General features: G+C 37.7%; 1 protein-coding gene and 1 long non-coding RNA gene across 6 annotated transcripts in view; one reads left to right on the top strand and one right to left on the bottom strand.

Moving 5' to 3' along the window:
* Window positions 1-3,179: 3,179 nt before the first annotated feature.
* On the top strand, window positions 3,180-6,240 carry LOC146557988 (uncharacterized). The gene is made up of 5 exons (XR_014888645.1): window positions 3,180-3,289; window positions 3,426-3,482; window positions 3,904-4,023; window positions 4,108-4,228; window positions 5,099-6,240. It is a non-coding gene; the product is annotated as an uncharacterized LOC146557988 (long non-coding RNA).
* Window positions 6,241-10,763: 4,523 nt separating this feature from the next.
* The window catches only part of fndc1 (fibronectin type III domain containing 1), a 42,622-nt gene continuing 39,041 nt past the window's right edge, over window positions 10,764-14,344 (bottom strand). For all 5 annotated transcript variants that reach the window (XM_085247384.1, XM_085247388.1, XM_085247385.1 and 2 more), the window contains 4 exons: window positions 14,087-14,116; window positions 13,429-13,590; window positions 12,733-12,855; window positions 10,764-11,457 (listed from right to left, as the gene is read on the bottom strand). In XM_085247384.1, coding sequence (XP_085103510.1) covers window positions 11,342-11,457; window positions 12,733-12,855; window positions 13,429-13,590; window positions 14,087-14,116 — 431 coding nt within the window. In that variant the 3' untranslated portion in view covers window positions 10,764-11,341. The remainder of the gene's footprint in view (window positions 11,458-12,732; window positions 12,856-13,428; window positions 13,591-14,086; window positions 14,117-14,344) is intronic.

Genomic DNA, 14,344 nt, shown 5'->3' with positions numbered 1-14,344 from the left:
TCCACTTTGGTGTCATCTGTCATGTCATCTGCCAGAAGTCTGGTGATTTGTTCAGATGCAAGTTTGCAAACCTAAGCCATGTTGCCATGTTCTCTTTAGAGGAACAAAGGATTTCTCCTTGCCTCCCTTCCAAACAAGCAATTTATATTTTCTAATTATGCTGTCATGAACTTTGATGTAGCTCTTGGGTTTTTTATCATTTCTGTGAGGAATGGACACATTGTGTTAACACCTGAATGCTCCAGACCAACAAACTGCCGAAACCTCTGCTTTCATAGAGACGGTTAAACTTGCTGATGATCAGCCAATGAAGTGCTTTGATTAGCAGCTTATGGCTGCTACTTGCCCTACTAATTCAATAAGGGGATCCTTTTTTTTCACAGGACTGCACAGAGTCGTTTAAAAACTTCTCCTCAAAACTGTATATGTACTCTATGCTTAGCTGTTTGGAATACAACATTTTTTAACATTGGTTAAATTAATAGAATGTTGCATCAGATATCTGAAATACAGCATTTCAAGACTTATATCCCCGGAATAAGTTATTTTTTCTTTTCCACACTACTGTAGGTGAACATTTTGAGAAACCCACTTACTCCTGTTAAATTAAGATCAGAAAATTGATACCAATTTTAGATGTGTTATATATGAAACTATAGGCAAGGGACAGTTATCTAAAGCTTACTGTATTTTCTGGGATAAATAGGATAGATAAATAGTAATATTTAACATTAAGGAACTTCATTCTGAATATGAAAAAGTCACTAAAGTAGAGATTTTCTGTTGTGTGAAACAACAGTACCCTTGATACAGTGAATCAAAATAACTGGGTTGCAACCACATAAATACCTCTGCTAAAAAGGTGAAAGATCCTCTCTGTAGTCATTCTTTAGTTTTCCTGTTCTGGGCTTTTGTAACAACATGACCGTGCAACACGGCTATCTGCCTGTTTTGGTAGAAAAGGCTCATTTTAAATGACAAAAACACAACAGTGATATTTTGAGGTGATTGTGCATGAATAAAAATGTAATTTTAAATTTTACATTACATTTCTGCCAATAGACCAAATGACGCTGAGATCATTCTTCCTAATGACAAATTCTGGTTTATTAAAATGTGGGTCTAATTTAGCTAGGCAGCCAGATAATCTGAACACTGGCTCGTGAACACACCCAAACTCGTGTGTACACAATTGTGGAAAGTACAGCGGGTCAACAGTGCAAGAGGATGCTTGTCTTTAAATATTTACATATTTACAATGCAGAGTTTGAGTAAGACTTTTGCATTTATTTTCTCATCTGCATAGTTTGGTTGAGCTGGGCGTGTGTGACCACTCTGTTTCTCCCTTTTTCAGAGTTTTGCATTAAAACTAATTAGAAGAATTGGCATGACTACAAAGCCAAGACCCAAGTTTGACAAAACTGAAGCTTGCCTTTTATTACTGTCTAGTATTCTTTGCTAGTATTAGAGTGGTCTAATTGTATGATTTAGATGTGACATCTTTTGTCTGTCTGGAGCGTTTCTCAATGAAATGGGATATTAGTAGCTTTATTTCTTTTCACTCGAGCTTCAGTGCTGTTTCCTTGTTTCCTTGAAATGGATTTTCTAATAGCTAACACTGTACAAAGATTAAACTAAGCTGGAGCAGCTAAAATGCCTCTCAGTCCTGGCAGTCAAGATGTTAGGAGCCTCATTAGTCAATCACAGTGTCTAAAATGGACTTTGGATGTAAAAACAAACAGTCAGGCCTTTCACTGTTGCTTTATTACTGTAGATCTATATAACCAACATGTGTAACATAACATGATGTAATGCTTTAGGTAGCTCGCAAATAATTATAATAATTACCCAGCAACCCTAAATTAAATCCATCTGTTGTGGTTTAATAGCCAAAAAAGTGAATATTATCCAGAAGCCGTTGGATTAGGGAGGATTTGTTCGCATATTTGCCTTGACCTGTGGAGTCATAATGGTGTGCTTTTGCATGCATTAATGCATCAGCACTTGTTTACGAGCAGCATACGTGTTTTGGTATGTGTCATTGTCGGTGAATATTACGACTCACAAGCAACATAAAAGCACATCAGACCTCACACACAGGCACACAGGACGGTCAGAAACAATGAATGTCAAAGCTTAAGTGTAAGAAAATACCCTGCTGTCCTTGAGTTAATGATGTCTAAAATCTTCCCTACTTTTCCAGCTTTATTTCCATCGCGCAAAGTAATTTTAGACATCCACGTCATAAAATGAGTTTACCCGTTGACAGAATCGGGATATAGAGCACTTTCTCTCTGCATGACCTGATTATCTTGGATATTAGTTTCCCTTAAAAAAAGTATCAGAATTTTACCGCTTTAGATTGTGGTTCTTATGTGATTGTGTTGTCCACACAATCACATGATGGGAACATGGCTTTCTTATGAGGACAACAAGCAAGTTCCCATAGTATAAATACTTGGATTTTAAGGTCAATGCACATTTTGAGGTTATTGTAATGTAAAGTTAGGTATTAAGGCTGGGGATATGATGAAAATTGTTAGAGTGGGGACTGCATGATGTCCTCTGAAGTTATGGATACACTGTGTCTGGGTGTGTGCACGCTCGTGCTGCACACATAAAACGATACACTATTCCTTTACGAGTGTGGTAACTGTTTAAAAGTGGATTGGATGAATGTTGGCAACAGGAACTAAGCTTAAAGATTTCCACAGTCTCCAGTTTCCATTGATTTCTGCCCCCAGATTGAGTTGATTTTTTAATTTAGAAAAAAAATATTTACTGCAGTTACTCATCTTATCTCGCTTAAGATTGTACATTATAGAGACAAACCAAAAGCAAACCTTTTACAGCAAGCATCTGGCAAAAAATAGGAAAATAAAGATACCTCTTCTTATAGGTTCATATTTCACATTTTGGATTTTAATGTGTTCTGTGTAACCCAGTCTGTTAAATGGAGATAACAAAAGACCAAGTGCCAATCATTTCATAGGATAAGAATGATTTTTCGCTCCTTTGCACTGACCTTGCTCGTCCCTCCTGCAGAGCTTTCCCAGGATTATGTATGGCCGAATTATGTGCCAAGAGAATGATACAATCACAAGGCTCAAAGCTCAAGGCTAAACAGGCTGGGTTCATAGGCCCAACTCACTTTTACAACAAGCTCAGAGCAGTGAATAAAACAGAGCCGCAACTTTAATCCAAGCCCAATTAAAAGAACAGTGAGCTGAGAGCAAAACAACCAAGTCTCTGTCAGTGTGTCCTGGATATTATGTCATCTTGGAGTTTGGTAAATATTATGTCTGTGAGCAATTGAAAAATTCCCAGATCTTTTATTTCGTTGAGAGCTTTAGGGACCTTGTTCAAAGGGGAAGGGCATTTCCTCTGTTTTTCTGTTGTTTATGGCTCTTGTTTGTGATCTCCAGTACCATGATTCATTGCATGTCCTCATCCTTGCCAGCATGGACTCCTTTCTGATGCAGGTAACATTTTTTATTGAGTTGCTTAAAGCTACCTTGAACTTTTTAAATCTATAAAGAACTTAATATTCCATCGTAGGGTGAAAACAATTACAGCAATAAATATATCAGAGAAAGAAACCCCAAGTATTTTGTTGCTTGTAGATTTACCATGAAACTAAGGTTACATTCCAAACAGCACATTGTGGACATTTGAACAGAGTAGGGCATTTAATAGGTAGATGCATAACCTTCAGGAGTTAGTAAAGACAAAGAACTACAATTGAAAGTTTATGTTGGACTTAAATTAAAAAATGAGTCAAAAAACATGATTACAAATTAATAATATGCTATCAGCTTGATAATGACTTAAAATAAATAGGCAATATCATTTGACTGTGACGGTGGTACACCTTGTTGCACTGATGAAAGATACATCTCACAGATTTGGTGGGGTAACCTCGTAACTTGGACTCATCAGGGGTTTCAGGTCCTTCACCATCAGGCGGGCTTTTCCAGGAGACCCAACCAACCAGGATGGATCCCAGCACCAAGCTATCCACAAGTACGCACTCTTGATCCTAATCCACCTTTTGGTTTTCTCTGCAGTTTCAGTATTTGATCTATGGCCCTATTTTTATCCTTCCAGTGATGCCTAGCAATAGAAGTGCTTTGCAGAGTGAACGCCCTGCAAATCCTTGGCAGCCAACCTGCACTGGCTCACAGTGGGATTACCGGCCTTTCCTTTAGCGTGCATCTGCTAGTTCATGGTACCTGGCATGCTTTCTTTAATTTTCTTTGCCCATTGGGGTCCCAGCATGGATTCAATACAATGATTATGTCTGGTTACAGCCATGTTGGTATCTGGGTTGGGTACTTCAGTTGTTTGCTAAGGTCTTCTTCCATATGTCAGTGAAGAGATGCCAGGATTTGTTTCTACAAAGGTATTAGTGTTTGGCAGATGGTGGTGTTTTCTCGCACATGACTACACTGCCAGCAAATATGTTGAGGACCTGGTCATGGTCCAAACAATAGTCTAAAAGAGCTTATAGGCAGTTGCTAAGAAGGTGTTACAAGGAGCCACTCCCAGAACAAAGAGGTAAAGTGCTTCATTCTGCCTACGTGTGGAAGTTTGGAGGATAGATTAGGACATCATATACAGTTTAGACCAAAACTCTATGGAGTGGTGGTCAGCTTATCAGTCCCAAAGTCAACTGAATAAATGCAGGTTTTACACTCTAAAATATTAATTTGAAAACTTTTTGGTGACACTTTGAATCAAAGAACATGTGCTTCTCTCAGGTGTCACCATTTGGCAGTGATGTGCAGTTGTGTTAAAGGTAGAGAAAACTTCAAGCAAAAGGCAGATGGCAGTTTCCCCTCAGTGCAATGCAGCTACTACTTTATTACTGTGTGAAATTAATGTAACTTAAAACATGCTGTGATTTGCTGGCTGATTACAAGGTGTATATTACAAAGGAGAAACAAAGTTCTTGCAATCATATCATACAAAAATCAACTTATTAAATGCTCCTTGCCTAAATATTTCCATACACAAATAAAAGAAATAAAACCTGTAAACGTTTTTTTCTGAGTATGTTTCACACCCTTCTCTGCTCTTTTTGCTTTTCTTTCCTCAGCCTTCAACTCGTTCTTCTTGCGATGATTTCAGCTCTCTAGAATGAAGTCTAACTTTTTCCAGTCCAAGTAGCATGTGACCCACTTCTATCAAAGAGAAACAAAAAAAGCTGCATGTGGAAAACAGTCAGAAGACCTGCATTCTTTTGAAACCACATTTTGTTTCTTTATACATTCTTAATGTTTCTGCAATTAAACTATTAAGTGTTACATCCAAATATATTGAAATGAGCTCTTTCTAAATCACTACAGCAATGGCAGGGGAGGGGTAACTTACTGTTACTGAGAAGCTGGTTTAAGAAGTAGCTAAATTTATAATGCAAGAGCCACGTGTGGAAAGTCAGCTGGGTCTGGACTCAATCAAGCTAGCATGGCCTTTTGCCCCTTTTTTATAAAAAAGGATCAGCAGTTTGCTCTGTGCAGAGACCTTAACTGAAAACTCTTACAGAGTTTGTGCCAAACACTGTAAAATAGCTGACATATGATGTTTCAGTGGCGTGTCATAATGGATTGGTGTCGCAGTGTTTACTTGGCTGAAAAAAGCAAAATTTCAACATCTTTGAACAAAATTAAAAGGCTGCATTTGTGTATGGGTGTGTGTGTGTGCGTGCCTTTTTTTGTCTATGTGCGCATGGGTGATACCGACCACCACTTCATCCCTTCTTTATCTTCTGATGTCAGCTTTTGGCTGCATGTCCTGAACGAACCAGATGCAGTAAATTACATTTCAATTCTAAGTCCAAAGTCTAATGCTGCAGAGTGAGAAAGTAAATTCTTAATCAGGAGACAAAGTAACAGCAGCACTTGGTTAGCCAAACTTAGTCAAGGCCATTGGTATGCATGGCACATTTTTTGCCCCAAGTAACAAACAAGGCCACCCTGCACTGATGAAAACAACTGTATACGTGACGTAAATGTGGTCTTAAACAGACATTTGTCAGTATTAACTTCACTCAATGACACCAGGCTGCAACCATCAACAGTCAAATAGTCTTGTGATCAAAAGAATATTTATTAATATGAGATAAATTAAATTCCTTTGGCACAATAGATTAGCTTGGAGATTTTTGTATGAATGTATTTCACTGTTTGGATTTTAATACTACTTCATGCCTCTGCCACTTCCATTCCTTACACCCTTTGTTGTAATGACATTAAATTAAAGTCAAGTGCTGCTAACTACCCCAGTATGATGTGTATGTGTGTCAGTATGATGTCATCTGCCAATCTTTTTGTACTGCTTTTTATTACTCATTGAGATTCAAAATATATAGCTCTATACATTTTTATTTTTACCGTCTTATTTCTTTAACAAAAGTTTGTGGACTGCCTATATGGGTAACAGAGGTTAGTAGTCCAGCAGGGCATATGCTAAGATATTAGCTAGCCCTAGCTAGCTGGCTGATAGGTTAGCTAGGTTAGTGAGGTAAAACCATAATTTATTTGAAAGTGTTATGTTGTGTTAAAGATTTGCATTTGATGCTTTTAAGCTAGCACTAAAACAGTTGGTATGAGGGGCTGATATGTTTTGTTAGGCTTTTGACACTGAGCATTATGGACGAATGTCTCTACGTTGATCTCCTTTGCCCTACGACATTGTTCCAGAAGGCTTCTGGTTTGTTCAGATACAAATGTGCAAGCCTGAACTGGGCTACCATGTTCTTTTTAGAGAGAAGTGGCTTTCTCTTGGCAACTTTTCCAGAAAAACAATATTTCTTCAGACTTCAATAGCTGTATTGACATAAGCTAATAGGACTGTCACGCTTACTGAGGTCTTTAGCATCTAAGATGTAGCTTTTCTTCTTTATGCAGTTTCTTTGAGCATTGCACAGACTGACTTTTGTGTTACGTTACTGAGATGCGTACTGCTGGGAAGATTAAGGAAATGGGTAAACCTCAGAACATCAACCGGCCCAAACCTCTCCTCTTATGGAGGTGCTCATGCTTGCTGTTACCAGTGTATTTGATTAGCATATTCTTGCTGCTACTTACCCTCTTAATTTCTGTGGAAGCAGTAAGGGTGTTCTTTCTCTTCACACGACTGTAAATTTGCTTGCTGCCAAGGACATCCATCACAACAACTTTATCTTAAAGAATCCAAGGTAGCTGTGACTTGAAATATACCCTATCATCTCTATAAAATCATTATAAATCTGTATACACTCTAACATCAAAAAGTAACTTTACACACTGGTATTGCATATGGAATCAGTTTTCCAAACTGGCTGCATTTAGTGAGCTAATGTGTGGACAATAGCCCGATGTTTTATGACAGGCCTCAGTTATTTAAATCTTTCTCTAACACTGTATCCCTGAAAGCAATATATTCATCTGTCTCTGTAAACCTCTGATCTTTTCCTTGATCAAAAACGTCTTTTGTAGATAAAGACTGATATTGAAATTTCTTGTCTCAATGGCCATCTCAGGTCTCAGAGTAGGCTGGAGTTCCCCAATGTGCTTAGAATTAAATATTGCAATATTCTCCATTCAGGCCAAATGGCAATACAAGCTGCAGCCAATGAAAATATTTTGGGGCAAAGAGACTCTCATCACTCACTGAAAACACATGGTAGCAAAAGCATTCATCCACACAGTGTACCTGGAAACTATGTTCGAAATCTGACAACCACCCACTAAAGCGTTGACAAATTGGTCTGCTGACTCCAAAACAAAACCATTATCCATTATCTTTTAGTCATTGGCCAGGGGAAATATTTTTGCCCTCCCAGATCTCACGATGCATTTATTGTGTTTTAAATCTGACTGCCATAACAAATCTGAGCCAAGCTCAACAATTGACCGCCTGTGCTCCTCAGATAAGAGACTATGTTTGGACCTTTGATATATTTGAAAAGGAAGCAAAATGACTGCCTCAAGAAAATAAGTGATGCGTTTGCCTACAGTGAGCCTAGAGAGGGGTTTTTAATCAATGCAGACGTGCTTCCATGCAGTCTTCCAAAATCCCAACTGTACAGTGCTCGACATTGATGACACTATGCTTTGACTGAATGCTGATTTGTCGACAAGTAAAGGGTAAGGCAGTTAAGCAGAGTATAGCTCCTACTCCATCTGAGGTGTTACGGGGATGTCCTACTGGGAGAAACCCCAGGGCAGACCCAGGACACCCTTATATCTCAGGTGAATTGGAAATGACTTGGTATCTCCCCAGATAAGCTGGAGGAGGTGACTGGGGAGAAGCAGGTCTGGGCTTTTGGTCGGATGGATGGATGGATGGCCAAAGTAGTATTATGAGTAGTAAAGATTGATTTCAATCTTTTTCATCTTGCAGGGATAGAAAAAGTGTTTTCCATTCTCATAAGAACGATGGGGATTTGTAAGAGTAGTACTTGGTTTTCCTCTGACACAGAGATGGTTAATATCATCATTTTCCTTACAGTCACAAATGACTGAAAAATGTTTGCAATGACTTTTAGGCAAGCTCTCAAAAGAGTAGCTGTGGTTCTGCTGTTGGAAAATAAATCTAACCACAAAAGATTCACCTCAAAATCTAAAAAAAAACGCAGCACTGAATAATCGGCAATCAATACAAAGAAAGCTTTCTATTCATTCAGCTTAATTGGTGAAATACTTTCCACCAGGTTTATTGTGGCACAGACCCACTTAGGATTAAGTTTTCTTCTGTCAGTTATTTCACCAAGAAGCAGAATCATTTCCACTCAAATAACACAGCAAAATATGAGCACCGCAGATGGTTTTGAGTATGGAAATAAAGTTGATTCCTTGAAAAAACTTTCTCTGAATTTTGTAACAATAAGATAGGCAGATAATTAGATTAATATTTATTTTTACATTATCCAAAGTATACCAGTGGTAATTGGCTCAACAAAATCTTACTGAAAGTCTTTCCAAATCCGACCCTGGAGATGTGATTCGTACATCAAGCTGCTGTGGTTAAAAAAATAGGTATTCTGATGCTTTAAATATAAATACAACTGTGTTCAATCACCCATTTTTATACAATGGTTTAGAAGAAGAAATTATACATTGTAGTAGTTTATCAAAAGTTAAGTCAGGGGCTGGTAACAAACAACATTTAACAAAGTAACAAAGTATACATTTCAGATACATCAGTGATTCCTTTTTTCTTCCTCTTTATTACATGAATAATGTAATCATAATGAAATTATGCTATTTCATTTATATATATATATATATATATATATATATATATATATATATATATATATATATATATATATATATATATGTATATATATATATATATATATATATATGTATATATATGTATATATATGTATATATATATATGTATATATATATACATATACATATATATATATATATACATATATATATATACATATACATATACATATATATGTATATGTATATATATATATATATGTATATGTATATATGTGTGTGTGTGTGTGTGTGTGGTGTGTGTTGGTGTGTGTTTGTGTGTGTGTGTGTGCAGGCAGGGATAAAGGTGATTTAAGGTGTTGGTGTCAGATGTGCAGAAGCTGCTGATCCACTGGGATTTTCTCACATAACCACCTCTAGGGTTTATAGAGGATGGACCAAAAAGAGAAAATTTCCACTGAACAGCAGTTCTCTGAGTAAAATTACCTCATTGATGCCAGAGGTCAGAGGAGAAAGGTAAAACTGCTTTCAGCTGTAAGATGCAGAAGAGCATCTGAACACACAACAAGTCAAACCTTGATGCAGGTAAGATACAGCGCCAAAAGACCAAGTCAAGTGGCACTACTGTCAGCTAAGAACAAGAACCTGAGGCTACAATTTGCACCAAAATTGGGTAACAAAAGATTTAAAATATTTTGCCTGATGTTAAAGTCTTGATTACTTTTGCATAATTCTAATTTTAGGCAGAAACAACATGAAAGCATGGCTCCATCCTACCATGTCCACCTCTACATAGCTACTGGGTACACATCTTCTGATGGCTGTTTCCGGCAGGATAACACACCATGTCAAAAGCTCAGATCAACTCAAACAGGCTTTTTGAACATGGCAATGATTTCATTGTACAGTCATCAGATTTCAGTTCAAAAGAGCGCCTGTAGGAAATTTCCTTTGAGGACGTGCAAAACAAAAATATCTGAAGGATCTCTTTGTTACTGTCTTGTCAGTATGAAGCAAAACCCCCGAGGAATTTTTCTAGAATCTTTTTGAATCTATACCATGAAGATGAATATTTAAGGCAATTCTGAAGGCAAAGACTGGTGAGTGTAAATGCGAAAATGTGCAATATTTAAACACATAATACTAACTATATAATGCTAACTATGTAGTGCTAACACGCAGAAATTCTATTTTGGATTAAATGTTAAATTCCAAGTAAAATGACATTATCAGAACTCTGCAATACACAGAGGTACATGTCGAAGCTGACTAGTTTTCACTGACTATGATTGCTTTTCAGTTTTTCTTTGTGCACCTGCTGCTCTCCACAATGTGTTGTTTTTGAGATTATAATAGGTGGTGTTCCAACTGGCTCAGCTAAACCGTATCTGATACTCTGATCTTCCATTAAGTTGATTAAGTAGCTCTGGATCATGTGTAAAAGCTTTTGGTAGAGAAGAATGTGTCAGGAGAGGAAAGTCCAATATGATTCATGTTTTTGGATTGCTGTTTCCCATACCACCTTTATTAAATCTCCCACAGTTCCTGAGCAAATATTTGGTCTTTTATTCTTTCTCCGTACACATACAAAACTTACACAGTAACTTTTAATGGATTCTGGTGAATACCAAAAGTTGTAAAAACAGTATGATTGTTTATGAACACAATAAAGCTATTACATTATGAAATACAAATGTCATGATTAAAAATGACCTATACACACACCTCAAGTGCCCATTCTTACAGTTTGCTTTGCAGCTTCTTCTTTGGTCCAATGTCACTGCATTACTGGTCAAATAAATAACACTGGGTGGGGACCTGTCACTGGAATGGTTGGAAATAGGGCACTCTGAGACAAGAGTTAAACTAAGCAAGAGCACACATGCTTCTTTTTCCCCCTCATATACAGACTGCTTTATATAAAAAGTGCATTGTAAAGATATACACTGAATTGTTTAAAAGTACTATATTCTCCTTTTGTGTGAAGCTGTAACAAATTCGAAGTGGTGTCTTTTTGTAGTGGCAGGCAAAAGTCCATTTTTAGGGCAGGACCGGAAAAGGTGAAGGCCTGCAGCAGGATGCAGAACAGTTGCCCAACAATGTCTTTTCTTCTCACTGTGTTACCATTTTCCAGGAATGGGCACCCCGCATTCATACCAGCCCACAAATGGATGGGGCGTGCGTCGGCCAATAACCCCAAATGTAACTGGCTCTTGTCTGTAGGAACGATAGTATCCTGCAATAGAGAAAAAGTTATTTATAGCTAAAAGCCATCCTCATTTAGACAGGTAAATAAATAGAAGCATCCCCATCCATTAAACTGCACAACAAAATGAGATAATGTGCAACAATTCAATGTGTGAGTAGTAAAAAAGCGCTGGTCAAAACCTATACAGGTATGAATGGCATTTCTCCACTGGCACATCAGTGGACATGAGTTTATGGCAAATGACATGTAAGTTGGTTTCTAATGGAATTTGAAAACAATAACACTATTTGAGAATTTATCAAATGCATCTATTTTTATGGAACTGCAGTTTTGTGAACGCATCAGAGACACTCTCATTGTGGCGCAGAGTGGCATATTCTTTGAGCATAATAGATATGGTGTTTTAGGCAATCCTACATACCCTGTTCTGATGCAAAGGTACTGCTTCCACAATAGTAATAGAAATAGTCCACAACAAATGCACTATTTACTCTTGTTTCAGTTATGTTTGATAGAAAAGGACAGCACCGCAGCACAGAGAAGCTGCTACCCCGGAGGTTGTGAATTTGATCATTTCTTACATTGTAAAACTTTCAGAGATAACTGCCATTAATGTGGGAATTAGACAAATCTGAGACCTGTTTCATTTGCTCCAGCACAATGTGACTGGCCTCCCTCCCATTCATACATATTCCCAACTGGTCTTTCCCTTGCCAGGTCAATCACAGCTGTATATATAATACGGGGTGGGTTTGATACACATCTGTGTGGTTGCTCAGCACCACATCTCTCTCTCTCTCTTTCTCTCTCTCTCTTTCTCACACACACACACACACACACACACACACACACACCACACTCCCAATCGTACATTCGCCTGATGCCACAATGCTAAAATGCCTGGCATATAAGAAAATACCCTTAGAAGATTGCATACTTACCATAAATATAGTCAACTGCTTATATGGAGCAAGTTTTAAGCATTTTCATGGTGTACCAAAATGACCCGAAACTAATAACTACCAGCAATTCATGACTTTAATCTAAGAACTTATGGTTTAATTAGAAAAATTGGGGTAATGAAAAGCATGTGAAATTTGGGCTAAAACACAACACAAAAATCACTTTAACGAGCATTCATGCAAACAACATTCTGCATCTTTATATGTTGCATGGGTATAAATCAACCAGCTGGCCCTTTACAGAGCCAGAAAGGCAGACGGCATAGAAACAAATGATAAGTAAGGGCTAACAGTGCAGGCTGCAAATTTAAAACAATATGCACAGTCTGTTTTTATTTACCTTGTGCTGTGGGCAGATTATTTGACAAGTAGGCTGGGCCTGTCCTTCCATCCCTGTAGGAGTCCACAAACTGGCAGTGGTCCTCTCCCTGGCCAAATGTATCTCCTATACTGTAAAATGGGTCTGTGGGTAAAAGGGAGAGGTATCTTTATTATAACATTTCCCATTGCTATGGTGGGAGGCAATTCATAATAAATCTTGCCAAATGGTGTAATAATAATGGCAGAGCCAGGCAAACTATAGAAGCGTTTTACCTGAATAGAGCACTTTTCTTTCAGACCTGTTTCTGAAAACAGAATGAGAGGCAGAGCCCTCAGCTTTAAGGCTCCTCTTTTTTGGAACCAGGTCCCAGTTTGGGAGAAAGAAACATTCTCTACTTTTGAGATTAGGTTTAAACTTTCCTTTTGGACCAGGCTCATGAAGGGCCTGGCAGGTTTCTTTCTTCTGTTAAAAGGGAGGTTTTCCTTCCCACTGTCATCTTTCTTATAGCAGGTAAGCAGGTAGCCAAAAAGAAAAGGTTTAGCAAAGAACAGTAATTACCAATTATAACTCCAGGTCTGTGGCTATGTGCTTTGCATCCTAATAGCCTTTATCATTGGTTGTGTGATCACACTTTAGTCGGTGGTGACTGCCACACCTCTTCCTCCATAGAAACAGTCTTTATTTCAGATTTTTAAGCATCAGAAATATATTTACCTCTTAGACTGTCTCCCATGAAGATCTTGTATCGTAGGGAATTGCACAGAACCACACCCACAAACTTCCTGTACCATGTCCGCTTGACATATTGGCTGCCCTTACAGCTGCTGTGGACTGGGTTGAACTTGAAAGAAAAGGGAATCCAGATTGGCTCGCCTCCTGATTGCATTAAGGAATAGAGGAAGAAGAGCATTAAGTTGCATTTCTACCTAAAATGTTCTTTGATATTTTTACCTTTTGGTTTCTTTTTTTTTATATGTCAAGTGTTATATTATTCAGGAATTCATCAAGTGATGAATATATGTTTTGCCTACACACAGAAGCATTTAAATGTTTTACTTATCATCATTATTGCCTTTTAACCAAGTCAAAATATCATTGTTATGAAAAATCACTTGTGGCCAGATCACTCCTGGGGTCATATTGTTATAAACATAAATACAAAGGATAACAATAGACAAACGCAACTGTCACACACTAGAAAATAGTGAACACAATATCCAGTTAATTATCACAGAAGTTCAACATTAGCTATGTTACTATTATAAGGAAAGCTTTGGAAGAGAAAATCCATCCTAAATTACTGTAACTTTTCATTATTTTTCAGTATAACTTGTCTCTAAGTTGGAAATGTGTTGTTAGTGTGCAGACCTACCAGGTGGTCTTTCAATGAGGAGAGGGTCATCTGAAAAAACAAAAAAGAAAGTAAACACCAGGGGCGAAAAAGACTGCATATCAAGTTTAATGCATTCACCTGATGATGGGAAAGAAAAACCAATAGACCGTGTAATGCAGTGTACATGTGCAAGTCGGCTTCTCTTCAAGGGCGACTCTCTGTGTGAATATTGTGCGCTGAATATAACCGCGAGAATTATTCTTCTATTTTTGTACAGTAAGGAAAGAAAATGTAGAG

This window comes from Mchenga conophoros, linkage group LG15 (genome assembly GCF_057382185.1).
Source record: "Mchenga conophoros isolate Kocher_MC1m ecotype Shallow Benthic linkage group LG15, M_conophoros_male_GT1.1, whole genome shotgun sequence".
NCBI classification, from domain to species: Eukaryota; Metazoa; Chordata; class Actinopteri; order Cichliformes; family Cichlidae; genus Mchenga; species Mchenga conophoros.
The sequence above is the reverse complement of the archived record's forward strand: the minus strand, read 5'-3'. Positions and strand labels throughout refer to the sequence as shown.